This window comes from Plectropomus leopardus, chromosome 10, assembly GCF_008729295.1.
Source record: "Plectropomus leopardus isolate mb chromosome 10, YSFRI_Pleo_2.0, whole genome shotgun sequence".
In the NCBI taxonomy this organism is placed as follows: Eukaryota; Metazoa; Chordata; class Actinopteri; order Perciformes; family Serranidae; genus Plectropomus; species Plectropomus leopardus.
This window is the reverse complement of record NC_056472.1, coordinates 23671888-23688060: the sequence shown is the minus strand read 5'-3', so window position 1 is coordinate 23688060 and position 16173 is coordinate 23671888. Positions and strand designations below refer to the sequence as shown.

Sequence of the window (16173 nt, the reverse complement as noted above, 5' to 3'; positions counted from 1 at the left end):
CTCCTTTGCCGTCTAATGAATATATGAATATATTTACATAAAGCCTGTACAAAGCTGCTGCAGCTGACAGTCATTGGATGGACGATTACTGTCAAAGATGGCTGGGGAGGTTTTTGGTTTTTTTTGTTGTTTTTTTTTTTGAAGCAGTATTTCTGTTTCAATGTTTTTATTTTTGACTTGCATATGTATTGTGATGACATGCTGATGAATTGTTTTTTTTTCTCTCTCTCTCTCTCTCTCTCTCTCGCTTCGTTAAGTGGTGACGGGCTGTTTAAAAATGTGCCGTCCCATGTCCCAGTTGCGGGTGCGGGTTCAAAGGGCGTCAAACTTTGAACCCAAACCCGGGTCTCGAAGACTTTATGATCCTCTGGTTGGCTGCTAACTACTGAGAGGGGGTCAGAATAGGCGGGGAGGGGGTCACACTGGGGTTTTAAATATTGGGTGGGGTTGTTACGAGCAGCCCAGGCTTGTTTTTGGGACTAGCTGTTTATTACTGAACAAAACTATAGAGAGGGTGTACAGTTATGAACTAGCAGACTAGACCGAGCCACTTTAAAGATTTACAATTACGTTGCCTTGTATCCGAATTGGATACAAGCTTATGTTTGTTGCAAGATTTTTACTTGCTAATGAAAAGTTGTTTTAAATAAAATAATAGGAGAAAAGCAACAGACAGCGTTTTGGCCTCTGATTGTTTATATCTTTTTATAAATTTTAGATTGAATTCCTCTCTTTAAGGTGGCTCATTGATGCTTTCAACTCTTGTGCATATTAAAGACAAGAATGAGTTGAAAATCATTGTGCCTTTTGTTTTTCATTTCAACTAAAACTAGGTTTTATTGAATAGAAATGATTCTTTGAGCAACTGGAGGATTATGAAACGGGAGACGCAGTAACATGTTGCCCTCCCTGTTGTTGGAGTTTGCCATGGGAATGGTCAATGCTGCTCTCTGCTGTTGAGAGTCAAACTGCTCCCCCTCCAATCTTAATTCACTGAACATTGTAACACACCATCTCTCCCACTCATTTACCCCCGAAAAACACCACAAACCATCATCGCCATATTTCAGTCAGGGGATTTTTGATATCATCTCATCTCACCCTCAGGACATGATCTGTGTTTCTGATCCTAACCAAAATAAACTTGCTGTTTAGCCGTTGGATCCTCCGTGCTTGCAAGTGTTGTGATTCACACACACAATAGCTGTTAGTCGAGTTGAAGTTGTATGAATGTGAAATAAGCTCCTAACAAGGGTGGGATTTAAGTGTTTGTGTGAGCGAGAATATCACATTCTTCCCCTCGAGCTTTCATGCCTCTGAAATTGTCACTTCCTCTCAGTGGGTAAGAGCGACTGTGACCATATCTGGTCAAACAGAGACTTTAAGCAGTCTTACGGACTGTACTTTGTTGACAGGGTTCCCATGATCATGGGAAAATTCACTGAAATTTCACAATCACATTTTCCAGGCCTGGAAACGTTATGGAATTGGTGAAAATCAATGAAAGTTTTTGGAAAAGTCATGGAATTCTGTTGTGTGTAATGAAATTGTTACTATAATATTCCTGGATAACCTTCCACATAATGTGACACAACAACAAATTTATTTTATGTAGCTGTTGACGTAACGGAGCTCTAATATGCATCGTTCAAGCTGAAATTGCAATTTTGGGCAGATACGACAAGAAATAGACATGGAAAAAAGTTTTGAAATTTTGTCAGTGAAAATGTGTGGGAACCCTGTATTAATCAAAGACGGGGGGTGGCCGGGGTGAAACTTTGTTTTTATATCAAAACCCTCCTGCAGCTACAGATATGTTTTCTTGAGTGACTTGGGGAAAATGCATGACCCTCCTTTCACTATTATAACCATAATTCACAGTTTCTGGTTATGATAAATGGTACCTTTTGGGGATTTTGTAAAAAAGAAAACATGCTTTTCAAACACAATTTTGTGGGCTCTGAGGGTATTTAAAGGGTCACTTTAATTATTATGAACCAGCTTGGTATCAAAACAATGTGGGTAGTCTGTGTAAATGAACTGTGGTAACTTACCCTTCATCTAACCAGTGTTGTTGTTGTTATATCTGGATTATCTTTTTTTTTTAAACCAGGCAAGGCAAAATGCTAATAAATTAAAATATTGATTATTCACTCCAGATCAAAGGGTAAAACAAAGCATAAATCAAGATTATGTCACTGAGCGGCATTTTTCTCACCTAAATTTTAAATAAATAAATACATTTAAACCAAGATTCGGTTACTGCGTTCTATCTTTCAGGCCGCAAATGTTTTCATAAACATGTTTTATCTCATCGTTAAACTGTCCGGCCTCCGCTATTGTGTCAAATAGACAAGGTCGCATTAAGTCACCCACCACCGTGAGCGTTTATTGGTCAGATGCATTCTGGTAATTGTAGGTTTTCTCACTCTTGAGCAAAGGAGCCAATTTTCTCTGTTTTCTCTGGTCATGTTGCACCAAATTCAAAAGTATTTGCATCTTTCTACTGTAGAGATGGCCTAGTTTTATGCAAGGACTCTTTCTACATCAATGAAATATTTCTCTAAATAAATACATCTAAGCTGAAGTAAAAAACAAAACTTACAATATACTCCCTCCCCAGTGCTTAATAAATATTTGAAGTCCTTTTATGTAACTGTCAGCATCTAATAACAGGATATGTGCTTCAATCCTCTCTTTCTGCACAGGTGCCTGCAGGTCAGATTTGGTGCTAAAGATGAGGTGACAGTGGAGGCTTCAAATAGCTCAACATGTTTGTTTTGTAAGTAGCACAGTTTCCGTTTGCCAACTCTGTGTGTATGTGTGTTTTTGGTGAACACATTGACTCAAGGGCAATGATTAACTCAGGCCTGCAGAAGCTGCATTTGGGTGGAACAAAAATGTGCAAAATAAGATAACTGGCCTCCAAATTGAATATTACTGCAACTTGACCCAGATCCCCGAGGTTTGCAGTGTGGCAGTTTGATTGCCTGCAATTTTGTGGGGGGTACTATCAAAGCAAGATGTAAAATGAGGTGATAAGGCCTTTAAGGGGCAGTTTGGTGTTTTGTTTTTTTTTTAGTGGGGTTGTATAGATGTCAGTCAAAACGCCCCCTCAGTCTGGAAAAACAGGCTGCAGTCCAACATGGAAGCTAAGCAATGCAGTGCTGTTGATGGGTCAGCAGTTAAACTTATTTCACCTAAAAACCATCAATGTCACTTAAAGTTTATGCTGAAAAGAGAGTATTTTCACCGCTTTGCCCTAATTTCAGTGATTTCCAACAGGAGACTGAAGCTATTATATTGCAGACATTTACACCATAAAATGATGCAGAAAATGCAAAACAAATTGATGCATAGAAATGAATAATTAATTAGCAATTTCTTTCTTTCTAGCTATTTCAGAAATAATTTTCTAAATTTATAGATTTTTTGCAATTTGTGGAACATTTTCTTACAAGGTCATTAATTGTCTTTTTTTTCCCATGTTTTTTTTTTTTTTTTTTTTTTTAAAGAAATCGCACTAAGTGGCTCAGATTTCAAAGGTGTAAGTACTTGCAAAAGGCGTCTGAAAGCAGCACAAAAAAAGTGATGTCGATCCAGGTTTCAAAGTTAACAGCAGCCTCTGGATTCAGAGGAAGCCTCTCGTTTGAACTCTGTCTGCAGTATTATGCTCTGACGGTCACGTGACTTTATTTTTTATTTTTTCTCTTCTCACTTCCGCAAATGTGCGTCAGTTGCAGCTGAGAGAAGCAGCTTCATCGGAGACTGAAAACATCCCGCCGCGGACCTGTGAGTGTCCCGGTGAGACCCGGACCGTTATCGACACCAGAAACACACTTATTTGTCAGGTGAGTTTAAACGGACTCGTTAATATGCATTTTCTGTTGTTTTAAAAGTTGTTTTAAAGCTGTTTACCTCCAGGTTCATTGTGTCGTCAGCGGTCGAAAACAAGTTAGCAGAGATTAGTGTTACAAACGGATGAGTCTAGCAGCGACTGTGTGCAGTTTGATGTGTTGTGTCAGCTGCATTGTTTGCTGAGTAATGTGTTTGTAACAATGGGCCACATTAGCCGGTTAGCTAGGTGAGGTGGTCCGTGTTTGCTGGGTGTTTTCACACAACACAGGAAACGCTGTTACAAAATAAAACCTCCGTGACCCGGGACTTTTAACACTTTAAGCCCATTTTCATCAGGAAACCTTAAGCCTTGTGCAATCGTAAGATGTTTTCACAGATAAGAGTCTAAGTGAGACAGGTTAGACAGAAAGTCTGTGGTTTTTAATCCGTCCTGAAGCAGCAGATCTACATTGTTTACACCCGACAGCGAAGTTACTGTAATATCTACATGACTGAGTTTTCCCTAAACTGGAAGACAGAGCACCGATATCAAAGCTATTATACAGTTTTAGACACATAGTGTAGTGGTTACTGAAGTACAGTGCAGTATTTTAATCATATACATATATGCACATATATATATAGTGTATAAATATGCACCAAAGTTAGCAGTAGTCTGGACATGGGAACCATGTGAGGTTCACTGAAAGATCTGTATAGCCCAGTTATGGAACCGATTAATTGATATGGAGGAATCTGATCGACTGGTAAGGTAGATCTTTTTTTTTTTTTTTTAATTTTTAACATGGCAAATAAAATAAGACAACAAAAGAAATCTAAGAATGTGAGCAAAAAAAGCATCATTAGAATGAAAATGCCCATCGCACATATGCAGTAAACAAACATAAGTATTTCATGTAGGAAAAGGAGTAGGAGGAAGAAGATACTTATCAAATCATACCCCATTTTCATACCCCATTTTTAACTATATATATATATATAATTGTCTCTTTTTAAGAGACAATTGAAAGCTCAGTGCTGTACGGCACTTCTTCTGCCACTAGACAGCAATACCTGTGACCAATCACACCTGAAGCACTTTTTGCACTTACTAAGGGTTTTTTCCTTAAGTCTAAATTCTTGCTTGTGTTGTACGTCGCTTTGGATAAAAGCGTCTGCTAAATGAAATTGTAGAATTGTAGATATAATTTTGTGCTCATTTTTGTTGATTTCCACCCCTTGTACTTTCGCATACTCTTCCTACAGGATTAATCCCATCAACTTCAAATTCACTGTGTCCAATCTCAACACCTTCGTGATGAAAAGTTATTAAAAGTCCACACAAAACTTTTTCGATTTTCCCATGGCGCAGTGTTGACTTTTGATGTTTTGCCGTAAAACTTTGCCATTGGCCCCAAATTTCACAGGTGTGATCAGGCTGCAGTCTTGAAGACATCAGCCTGTCAACTGCCTGTCATAGTTCACTGCGCCACCTACTGGCAACAGGAAGTAAGCCTTGCAAGGTAATTATCTTTTACTTTACATAAAATTGTTATGGGTTGCTCTACAAATGATGTACACCAAGAAAACACAGAATTTATGTACCCTCCAGCGCCACCTAGTGGCCAGTACTGGAAGTACTACACCATGTGAAACGTCTCACTCCAGGGTCCAAACTCTCTGCATGCATTATCCGACTTTTCATTTTTTTTGTCTGATCTGAGGGGTCTGGGAGCAGAGTAAGGGGTGAAGAGTTCTGAAATGTAAATCGAGGCCAGACCTTGCAAGGATTTAAAAGTAATTAATAAAATCTTAAATTGAATTCTGTAGGGAATGGGGAGCCAGTGTGCCAGGACTGGAGTGAAGTGTTCCCTGCGTCGAGTGTTTGTCAGGAGCCGCGCTGCTGCACTTTGTACCAACCGTAAAGGGTTAATTGAGGCATCATTCAGGCAAGTAAATAAAGGGCCGCAGCAATCTTAGCGGGAGAAAATGAGGGTGTGGATAAGTTTTTCAACTATGTTTTTGTTGAGCATTGGTTTAACTTTAGCAGTATTTCTGATTTGTAAGTAGCAGGACTGAACACCCTTTGTGTGCTGATTGAAGTTTAGATTGTTATCAAAAACCACTCCCAAGTTTCTAGCTGTTTGTTGCGTATTAATTGTTAGACCTTGAAACTATGGGGATGATACTATTAGGAAAGGTCAAGTCCAACAAAATAAGGATAATGTGATTCCCTGAGTCTGCAGTTATTAAGATGTCATTGATTACTCTAAGAAAGGCTGTTTTCTGTACTTTGGCTTTTCCTGAAAGAAGATTGGAATTTGTCAAATACTGTGTGTTCTTGGATTATTATTACAGTTGCCTAGCAACTACCTTTTCGCTATTTTTTTAAATCAAGTGTAGCTTCGATACAGGATGGTAATTAGAGGGGAGTGTTGGATTTAACCAGATTTCTTTGGCAGATGCTGGATACAGGCCTGTTTGAAGTAATCTGGGACCAATCTGGGATGTATTGACAAAGAATCCAAGGGGTGCTAACTACAAAAACTTCTTTGAAAAGCCTGGATGGCAGGATATCCAATTTGCAGTTAGTAAGAGTCAAACTGGACACAATATTTACTAAATCCCTGGGGTTAATTGGGGCAAACTCATAAAATAGTGTGAGGGAGGGTGATGACTTAGTTAAGGTAAAGGGGGAGGGAACACGAGTAATTGATGATTTATAATTTTTTTTTTCAACAAATTAAAATTGTCAATGAAACCTAAGTTGCGGATCTACACACAGAAAGAAGACAAGTATTAAGGCTTAAAAATTCTGCTAAAATGACCAGCGCCACGGGACAGTGTGGGAATGGGGCCGGAAATAAAAACAGATGTTACAAAGCGACTTAAAAAGTTTAGAAGGATCTTGAAATCCTTCTTAGTCGGCTCCGACTGCGGACGAGCTGTATCGTTAGAGCCTACACGGACTATTACTCAGTGGACAGAGACCGGGATTGTGCGCAGCAGTCCTGGGAGCTTCTCCGTGGCTCCGGGAAAGCAGTGGGTGGTGGCACTGAGGAAACGGATGCTTCTGATTGTAGAGTCTCCAACTATTAACGTGAACGGAGGAAAGAGGGGACGGGGAGATGATGGTGGTTTAGGATTGGGAGGAGACTGAGCCGGCTGGTGTTGTGGTGGGGCCCTGGCTAGGAGGATGGGAGCGGAGGGAGAAAAAAACAGAATTGTATACAAATTCATATACTACTGGTAGTGTTATCACAGTTTTGTTTGTAAAATCTGAAAGAAAGCAATAACTATAGTGAGAGTTAAAAAAAGACACTTGCCTCTTAAATTTATAAAAAAAAAAAATCTAAAATAGCAGAAATTGGAAAAAATAGTAAGAAGGGCAAAAAAATTAACCTTCCTACCTCTGTATTTTTATTGAGTTTGCAGCTTGGTTGGATAAACTGGATTGTATACATTTTAAAGCAGTTTTTGGTGCTGTGAAAGTGTCGACCATCTAAGGAGCAACTCCAGGATTTTTCTCACCACCTTATCTGTCACCTAATTAACGGCCCTAAACATTGTAGCATGATATTAAACAAATTGGTTTCTAAAAAATGATTTTTTTCCTCTGCTTTTGAACATGTAACTCAGCCATCTGCTGGTGGCTCCTAACTCAGTCAGGGAACCCCCATTATTATCCTAAATAATTTGTGAGTCTTGCCTGTCAGAAAGGATAGTACATGGCACATATTTGTATTTACAGTTTATGTAATTTGTAGAATTACAGTGTAAGACTAAAAATGTACTCTAAGGAGCTTTCTACATACCGGCCCAGATAAGTTCAAGCTAATGTAACACTAATCGCCCCTCATGCAAGGGTTTAGCATTATTTCTTAAGATCAGCATCACAGTGTTTGTAAAGCACCTGTTTGTCCAAATGTATTTAATCATTTAACAGTTTTGAAAGGACAGAATGCTTTGACTTTGCGGTAAAAAGTTGTGAAAAGAGTACGCTTCATGTTTTTGTATTAGGAATAACAGTTTTTGAAATTGGACCAGTATTGAGAGGACACAGGCTGTAATGTAGATACTCGGGGCATGCTTGCACCATCAATTTACACCCACTAAAAGTGATTTTTTTTTTTTTTTTTGCCACTGACAGGCTCAGATTAATTTATGGAAATGATCCCTACAGAGATAGACCTTTAGTTAAAGAATACAATCCTTTTTTGTTTAACCAGTAATAGCCCTGAAATCGCTATGTCCAAACACACCAGACTCCATTTAAAATAAACACTTATTTTTTAAATTGTAAAAAACACATTTCATTCAAAGTTGGCAGGAACAAAATTAAACTTTCAGAAGCCATCTTAGATCATTTTTCCACTGGTTCAACAATTACCAACTCTATTTTGGTTAAAATTAACCCTTAAATCATTCAGTCAAATATGAAAATATGCTGTATCTCTTTACACTAGAATAACTGTTCTTTTAAACGGAGTCTGGTAGGTGTGGCGATAGACATTGTTGGGCTGTTTTTGGTTAAACAGAAAGGATCTTATTCTAACAAAAAGCTCTATCTCTGTAGGAAACCTTTCCATAATGTTGTCAGACACTGAGCCTGTCAGTTTCAAAAACAAGCATTTTTAGTGGACACTGCAGCGCTCTCGCTCAGTACTGGACCAATGTCCAAAAAAAAAAAAAATTCTCGTTCCTAGTCACTCAGATACAAAAAAAAAAACACGGGAAAAAAAGCTTCTGTTTGAAAAATACCAAATTTATCTTTTAAAAGTTTGGGTCAAATATCAAGTTCTTCTTTTCTTAACTCACACTACTGTTTAAGTGACTGAAATTATTTTTATATACTATAGTTTGATTATTGTTGTTGATGTTCCCTGATTCATTATGTTTTTACACCCACTCACAGCAACGACTGCAGCACTGGGAACTCTGCCTCACCACGCCGCCCCCCAGCTCCGTCCTCCGCTCTGACTTTGGACTGAGATTCATCCCTCCACTCCGCTGCCCTCGCCACAGACTCGCAGCGGATGCATCATCATGGTGGATGTGACCAAGTGGCCCGTCTTCAGCCTGATGGGGCCCCAGGAGCTCTCCACCATACGGAAAGCGTGCGTGTTTGGAACATCTGCTAACGAGGCCATCTACATCACCAACGATGACGAGGTGAGAGGTCAGAGGTAAAACCAGGTTGTGGAGTTAATCATGCAAGGGAAGTCATCACTTGTCACTGGTAATCGTCACTGGTGCTTAAAAAAAAATTAGAGGGCCCTTGCGTTATGTGTTTTACATTACCATTGTACTTGAGAGTACTGGAGGTTTTTTTAGCTCATGGTGGGATTTAACATTTGTTTCTCATCTTTAAATCAGGTGTTTCAATTTGTGTGCATTTAAAAATAAACTTCAATCAGCAAGAGAAGAAAAACATGCTGGCAATTAACTACAGAGGACACGTGTGCTTCATAAATCCTCCATCAGAGTTACAGTATTGTGGCATGGCGACGAAGAGGTGATGTGTTTAAAGATGCATGAGGGAAAAAGGTAACGCCTGTACACTTCCTCCATGTCACACAAGTTTATTACAGATGGCGTTTCGATTCTGCTGGGATCTTCGTCAGGTCAAATGTGATGAAACCACACCAATATTTATACAAAATGCACACCACTGGGCTGCCGAGCTCTATGGTTGCAGATGTGGTTAACCACACCTGCAATATGTCAATGTTGTGTTTACAGTTTGATCTGCTGCCTCCATGTAGCCAAACGATTAAGTAAATCAAAGCACCGTATTGTTGATGTAAAGCTTCAACAAGACTTGAGAGGTGGCGGCAGAATTTCATCACACTTGCACATTTTGAGAAGCATGAAAGCTTTATAACCTCAAGATATCTTAATGAAAATGGGTTCTGCTGGTACCCATGAGTCTCCCCTTTACATACAAGCCTACGTAATGCTAATTCCATGCAGGCTTTGCTGTCATTTGATTCCTAAACAAGACAGTCTGGTAAGAATTGCTTCACCTTGTCAATATAGAAATCAAAACTGTTTTGAAATGAAAAATAATGGAAATTAAAATATGTAATTAAAAATGTGATTAATCCTGATAACCTATAGAAATTCTGCAATTAATCTCGATTTTAACAAAACATTAATCGTTTGACAGGCCAAATAAAATGTGGAAATTCTCAAATTCCAGCTTCTTAAATGTGAGTATTTTCTGGTTTCTTTACTCCTGTGTAAGCAAACTGAATATCTTTGGTTTGTGGACAAAACAAGACATTTGAGGATGTCATCTTGGACTTTGGGAAACATCGATCAACATTTCCACATTAATTTAAAAAATCTAACAAGATTTGAAAAAAAAAAAATTGGGGGCGTCTGGTAGCTCAGTGGATAGTGCCCCATGAACAAAGTCAATGTTTTTTGCCACAGTGGCCGTGGGTTAACAAATAATAATAATTAATAATAATAATAATAATAATAATAATAATAATAATAATAATAATAATAATAATAATAATAATAAATGATAATTAACCTATTAATCGATGATGAAAATTATCTTTAGTTGCAGTCATAGGATGCAATTTGTAGTAAGTGGGCTGAAACATGTAAAACCTTCGGTATGATTCTTTTAATAACTAATGTTAAAGTAAATATCAGAGTAAACTGAAGGCTGGAGCTGCGTATTTGTTGTCACCGCTCTGTATCAGCGTTGTTGTCTGCACTCGTGTGCGCTTTTAGCCGTGCTGGTGTTGATGTTTGTGTGTCTTGAATGTGACCTGCTGCCTACGGCTGACAGAGGCCGTCTGTGCTTAGCCCTACTTATCACTGATCCACATTACATGTCCTGTCTCCTCTGTCCGCTCTCAGGTGTACGTGTTCGGGCTGAACTGCAGTAACTGCCTGGGAACAGGGGACAGCCAGAGCACCATCGTACCCAAGAAGCTGGACTTCCTGAGCGGGAGGAAGGTGGTCAGCCTGAGCTACGGCAGCGGACCCCACGTCCTGCTGGCCACAGAGGGTAGCTGCACAAAACGCTTAATCCTCCCCTTGGATTTAAAAGTGCTGCAGAATGACTAATCTTTTTGTGTTTCAGACGGAGAGCTATTCGCCTGGGGTCATAATGGTTACAGCCAGCTGGGAAATGGGACAACTAACCAAGGAGTCGCTCCAGTGCTCGTGTCTGCCAACCTGCTGAATAAGAAGGTCACAGAGGTGGCCTGTGGCTCTCACCACTCCATGGCTCTGACTGACTCAGGAGAAGTGAGTGTCTTCATGCAGCAGAGTGGAAACCTGTTTAAAACCCTCTAATGACACATGTGATTCAGCTTTGGCCAGAGGCGGTGCTTAGTCACACAGACCATCTCGGAGTCCGATCACAGCAGTAGTTGATCCCTCTGAGCTGAAAACGTACAAAACTAAGCTCAGCCTTGAGGACACTGCTGTGCTTCAAACTACTTCACACATGGTCAGCTTTGTACTGTAGCACATTGTGTTATCCTGCTGATCTCCAGATATAACAGGTTTTTTTATTCACCGTCATTGAAATTCACAGAAAAATAATGGTTTCATTTGTGTCAATCGTTAAAGCTGAAGTAGGTAACTTTTATAGCAAATATGACAAAAAGTTATTTTTCATAACCGTCATTATATCCTGACAGTAGTACAAAAATAGTAAACTAAACTTGTAAACTTGTTTGCTGTGGCCATGTCTGCTGCCTAACAGTAAATATCTGCTGTTTCAGGTTGTTTACTGACTGTTTATAAAACCACATTAGCTCTGCTCTCAAGCATGTCTACAAAATGTGTGTAGTGTGGCCATTGTGAGGTGAGGGGAAAGTGAATTTCTTAATTTCCACCAATGTGGTGTGGAGGGCCACATATAGTATATTTTGAAAGTCAAGCCGAGTCCTGTTTAAAATGAATCCCTTGGCTCACGTTTGGCCCCTGGACTTTAAGGGAACTAACAGCCAGAATTTTTTTCTGTCACATGTTCATTGAATTTCATTTATAAGGACAACACACATTTAACAACATTTCTGTAAATGTGCCAGTGTTCACCAGCGGGCTAGTTTTCAGCTGTAGATGTTTTAAAAACTACAAAAAAACATTTTAACAGTCTACTCTGAAATTATTATAGGTATGATATTATTATAAGTTTAACTCTTCTTCGCACCTGTCTTCTAGGTGTATGCATGGGGCTACAACAACTGTGGGCAGGTGGGTTCGGGCTCCACGGCGAACCAGCCCACACCCCGCAGAGTGTCGAGCTGCCTGCAGAACAAAGTGGCTGTCAGTGTCGTCTGCGGGCAGACCTCGTCTCTGGCAGTCGTGGACAATGGAGAGGTGTTTAATTTATACTGGAACTATAAATACTGTGTTATCCATCTCCGGTTGCCATGGCGCTGATGATCTGTTTGTGTCTCTGCAGGTGTACGGATGGGGCTACAATGGCAATGGACAACTTGGACTCGGAAATAATGGGAACCAGCTCACTCCTTGTCGCCTTGTAGCTTTGCAGGGTTTATGTGTGCAACAGGTTTGAAATTACACACTCACAAAAACTGATATTTGTGCATCTCAACCATTTAATGTCCAACTTATCTTTACATTTTGAAGCTGACAGTGCATGGATGCATCCTTATTCACCACTGTCGCCTTATTTTGATGCAAAAATGTAAACATTTCCGTTGTAGCTCGAGCAATGTCATAGCTCTACGAGTTGTTACAAGAAGAAATCTTGGAAATGAAATGAAATGTGTCATATTTAGATGTTATGATACATCAAAGCCTTTTTCTGGAAACCCCTTGGTCAATAAAAGCTGCTTAATTGATTAAGTCATATTTTTAAGACCCTGAAAATGTTCTAAAAAAACTTTTCAACAACTTTTAAGTAATAATCTCTGAGATTTTCATTAAAAATGCAAAATGATACATCTGGCAACACCAATAGGCCCAAATACAATATTAATATAATTACATAAAAAATAAAATAAAAAATGTATAAGGACAGCCCTGTGTTAGTCTGTGCAAATTCCCACATCTGAGAGACTATTTCTTTCTCTGCTTCAATCAGGTTCATGTCTGCAAATCTATCTCAGAATGAGGGAACACCATAGTAATTGAGCCTGTGGACAACTGATTAAATAATTGCAATATTTATATATTTGCTATGTTTTTAATTGGGTGACAGGGGTAACATTAGTCAAAAAAAATGCTATAATCCTGCTAATATAAACTGAACCTTTCCTACTGCTGCAGCTTCGCTTTCAAAGCATTTAACTGGCAAAACCCAATTTGACTTTTATTATAAAGTAGTTAAAGGAAATGTAGTTTGATTTTCATTGAGCTCAGCACTTCAAGCAATGCTTTGTCAAAAATGTGGATTCGTTTGAAACATTGCAGGAAGTTATGAATCAATAGGGAGTAGTTCACTTTGTGCTGCTGTTTGCAGAGTCATGCCATGAGCAGCGTAAAAATCAGATCATGGTCTCGCACACAATGATTGAAAAAAGCTGCTTATTGCCAGACTTATTTATTAAAATTACAATAGTTTGTTTTGGTGCCCCCAGAACTCTGTGGCCTGTAATACTTAACTTTTTGATCTAATGATGTAAGGATGCATTTTTACAAAGAGTACATGATGTCACCTATTTATGACTGAATCCTTAACCATTTTAACCATCAAGAAGAGCAAAGATAGACATTCTGTTGTTTTATAGATCCAAAACCAAAAAAGTATGCTGACTGCATTGCTCATTGGAAGACACAGATTGAGAAAAAAGGGTTTTTTAGGGCCTTTGGATAGGAAGTCAGGACATTAGATTGTAATCAGTACTGAGGCAGGGAGGGTTTATAGGTCAACTTTGTTTGTTTACATTGCAGCATATGCTATAACAGTTAGAAATTAACTTCCCTGTCAAGTTTACAGTATTAGTGAAACGTGACTCCTTCACATAAAATATTAACCAAAATTGACTGCTCTTGTATTATTTTATTTAGTATAAAGTAGACTTTACTTGTTGGAGAACACATTATGCGTATTAGTTTCTGCAGTCTAAAACTGTTAGTCTTCCATCTGAAGTTTTTTGTTTCCCTCTACAGATTGTTTCGGGCTATGCTCACTCCCTGGCGCTAACAGACGAGGGGTTGCTGTACGCTTGGGGTGCAAACACATATGGACAACTGGGCACCGGCAACAAGAGCAACCAGCTGAGCCCAGTCCAGATCATGACTGAGAAAGAGAGGTGAGCAGCACCGTCACCACAGATGATTGCAAACTCCTCCTCACCGTCTTTACCCCGCTGATTTTCTCCTCTGGCTTTTTTGTCAGGATCGTGGAGATCGCTGCCTGTCACTCCACACACACATCAGCTGCCAAGACTCAGAGCGGTCAGGTTTACATGTGGGGCCAGTGCAGGGGCCAGTCCATAGTGCTGCCTCACCTCACCCACTTCACCTGCACCGATGACGTCTTTGCATGCTTCGCCACCCCCTCTGTTATGTGGAGGCTTCTTTCCATGGGTAAGACGAGGAATTCTTGTGTCCAGTGATGTATTTGTTAGTTTTTGAAACTTTTACAGCAAGTAAAAATCATTATGGATAACACAGGAGAGAGAAAAAAAGATACAAGGACTAAACAATACAAACAAAACCAAAAACACAGAGCTCAGATGATTGTCGAGATTCACCCATGATGACGGTTTGCAGAAATGTGATGAGCCTAGTGGCACCACAGATACCCACAGCCATGTGTTATGACAGCTGCTCACATCTACCCTCGCCGATGTGACACGCTCAGTGAAACTTGCTTTGTCGTTTTCCTCTCTGACATATCTAAGTTGTGAAGCGGTCAATATCTAAGGGTGTTTTTACACCCAGTTATGGTGAACTGTGTACATGAAAATAAGGCTCGTGAGCATGAACCCAGCACCACGATGATCTAGATTCAAAACACAATGAGGAGAATGCATGACTTTAGAAATTAGATGGAAAAAATATCAATCAATTTATTCGTCACAGAAAATGATAAGAATATGATTACGTATGTATGCAGTTCTCTGTCTTTATGCAGACACACCGTTTTACGGTCCCAGATACTCCATTCAAATGCCCTAGTAAACTATGACATTGCACAATACCACCAGCCTGAAACTGAAGCAGCTAAATGGAGTTTAGCAATTCATCATTTGATTTAAATCTGTGCATCTTTGTAAGTTCAGCTGACCCGATGTGCACCGACCTAAAAGACTAGCTCAACCTTTAATTGTTATCAAATAATTCCAATTAAATGCTGAGGTAGTTATTGGAATTTGTAAATAATTTGTGCACAAGTTGACAAGAATTATTAGGAAGATGTAAATTCTTACCAAAAAAACTGAGTCTTCCTGTTTCAGTTGCAAAACTACAAGTAAATCACATCGCTGCTGCAGTTTATCTCCCTAATGCCAAGGCTTTATGTGTGTGGGTGTGTGTTTTTCTCCCTCCAGAGCACGATGACTTCTTGACCGTGGCTCAGTCTCTGAAGAAAGAGTTTGACAACCCAGAGACAGCCGACCTCAAGTTCTGCGTTGACGGCAAATATATCTATGTCCACAAAGCAGTTCTCAAAATCAGGTCAGGGGATTAAATCTCAAAGCTCTCAGTTAAAGCTAAAATATAAGCAATTCAAAATTAACACCTGTGTCCTGAAACAAACTGTGGTGCAGGTGTGAACACTTCAGATCCATGTTCCAGTCCCACTGGAATGAAGACATGAAGGAGGTGATTGAAATAGACCAGTTCTCCTACCCGGTGTACCGCTCCTTCCTGGAGTTTCTCTACACAGACAACGTGGAGTTGCCCCCTGAGGATGCTATTGGTCAGAACCACACACACACACACACACACACACACACACACACACACACACACACACACACACACACACACTTAACTAACACTAACTTACCGTGTTACCGTCTGTCTCTGCTGTGTCAGGGCTGCTGGATCTGGCCACCTCGTACTGTGAGAACCGCCTCAAACGTCTGTGTCAACATATTATAAAGAGGGGTATCACTGTTGAAAACGCCTTCTCCCTGCTTTCTGCCGCTGTGCGCTATGATGCCGAGGTCTGTCTCCACTATCGCTCTTCCAACTATCACATATATATGTTTTCAGTGTTTTGTTCATTTGTACATTGAAAACTTTTTCAACATACTATAGGACTTTGTTTAAAAAATACTTAATATACTTTACATTTTTCATGCTGTTTTGGAAAATACGGAAGCCCTAAGCGGACGTGTTTTTTTTTTTGTTTTACAAGCCGTTTTCTTGATATAACGAGAT

The 16173-nt window shown here is 39.5% G+C and overlaps 1 protein-coding gene across 2 annotated transcripts; it reads left to right on the top strand.

The window, feature by feature from the left end:
- The first annotated feature begins 3763 nt into the window (after positions 1-3763).
- On the top strand, positions 3764-15994 carry LOC121949244 (RCC1 and BTB domain-containing protein 1-like). 2 transcript variants are annotated; one of them, XM_042494877.1, is made up of 11 exons: positions 3772-3851; positions 5265-5360; positions 8753-9009; positions 10717-10867; positions 10943-11109; positions 12034-12192; positions 12278-12385; positions 13951-14093; positions 14180-14370; positions 15336-15462; positions 15555-15994. In XM_042494877.1, exons 3-11 carry the CDS (start codon positions 8884-8886, stop codon positions 15889-15891), a joined length of 1509 nt encoding a protein of 502 aa, XP_042350811.1. In that variant the 5' UTR covers positions 3772-3851; positions 5265-5360; positions 8753-8883; the 3' UTR covers positions 15892-15994. The 2 variants fall into 2 exon arrangements, with proteins under 2 accessions (XP_042350812.1, XP_042350811.1); XM_042494878.1 differs by lacking the exon at positions 5265-5360 and having other exon boundaries at positions 3764-3851.
- The last annotated feature ends 179 nt before the right edge of the window (positions 15995-16173 follow it).

What these genes read in the sequence shown, in the direction of transcription:
- LOC121949244 (XM_042494878.1), top strand. Translation starts at nt 8,884, where the DNA reads ATGGTGGATGTGACCAAGTGGCCCGTCTTCAGCCTGATGGGGCCCCAG. An exon ending in CAGTCGTGGACAATGGAGAG is followed by an intron (nt 12,193 to 12,277) that starts GTGTTTAATTTA and finishes GTGTCTCTGCAG; the next exon opens with GTGTACGGATGGGGCTACAA. An exon ending in ATCATGACTGAGAAAGAGAG is followed by an intron (nt 14,094 to 14,179) that starts GTGAGCAGCACC and finishes CTTTTTTGTCAG; the next exon opens with GATCGTGGAGATCGCTGCCT.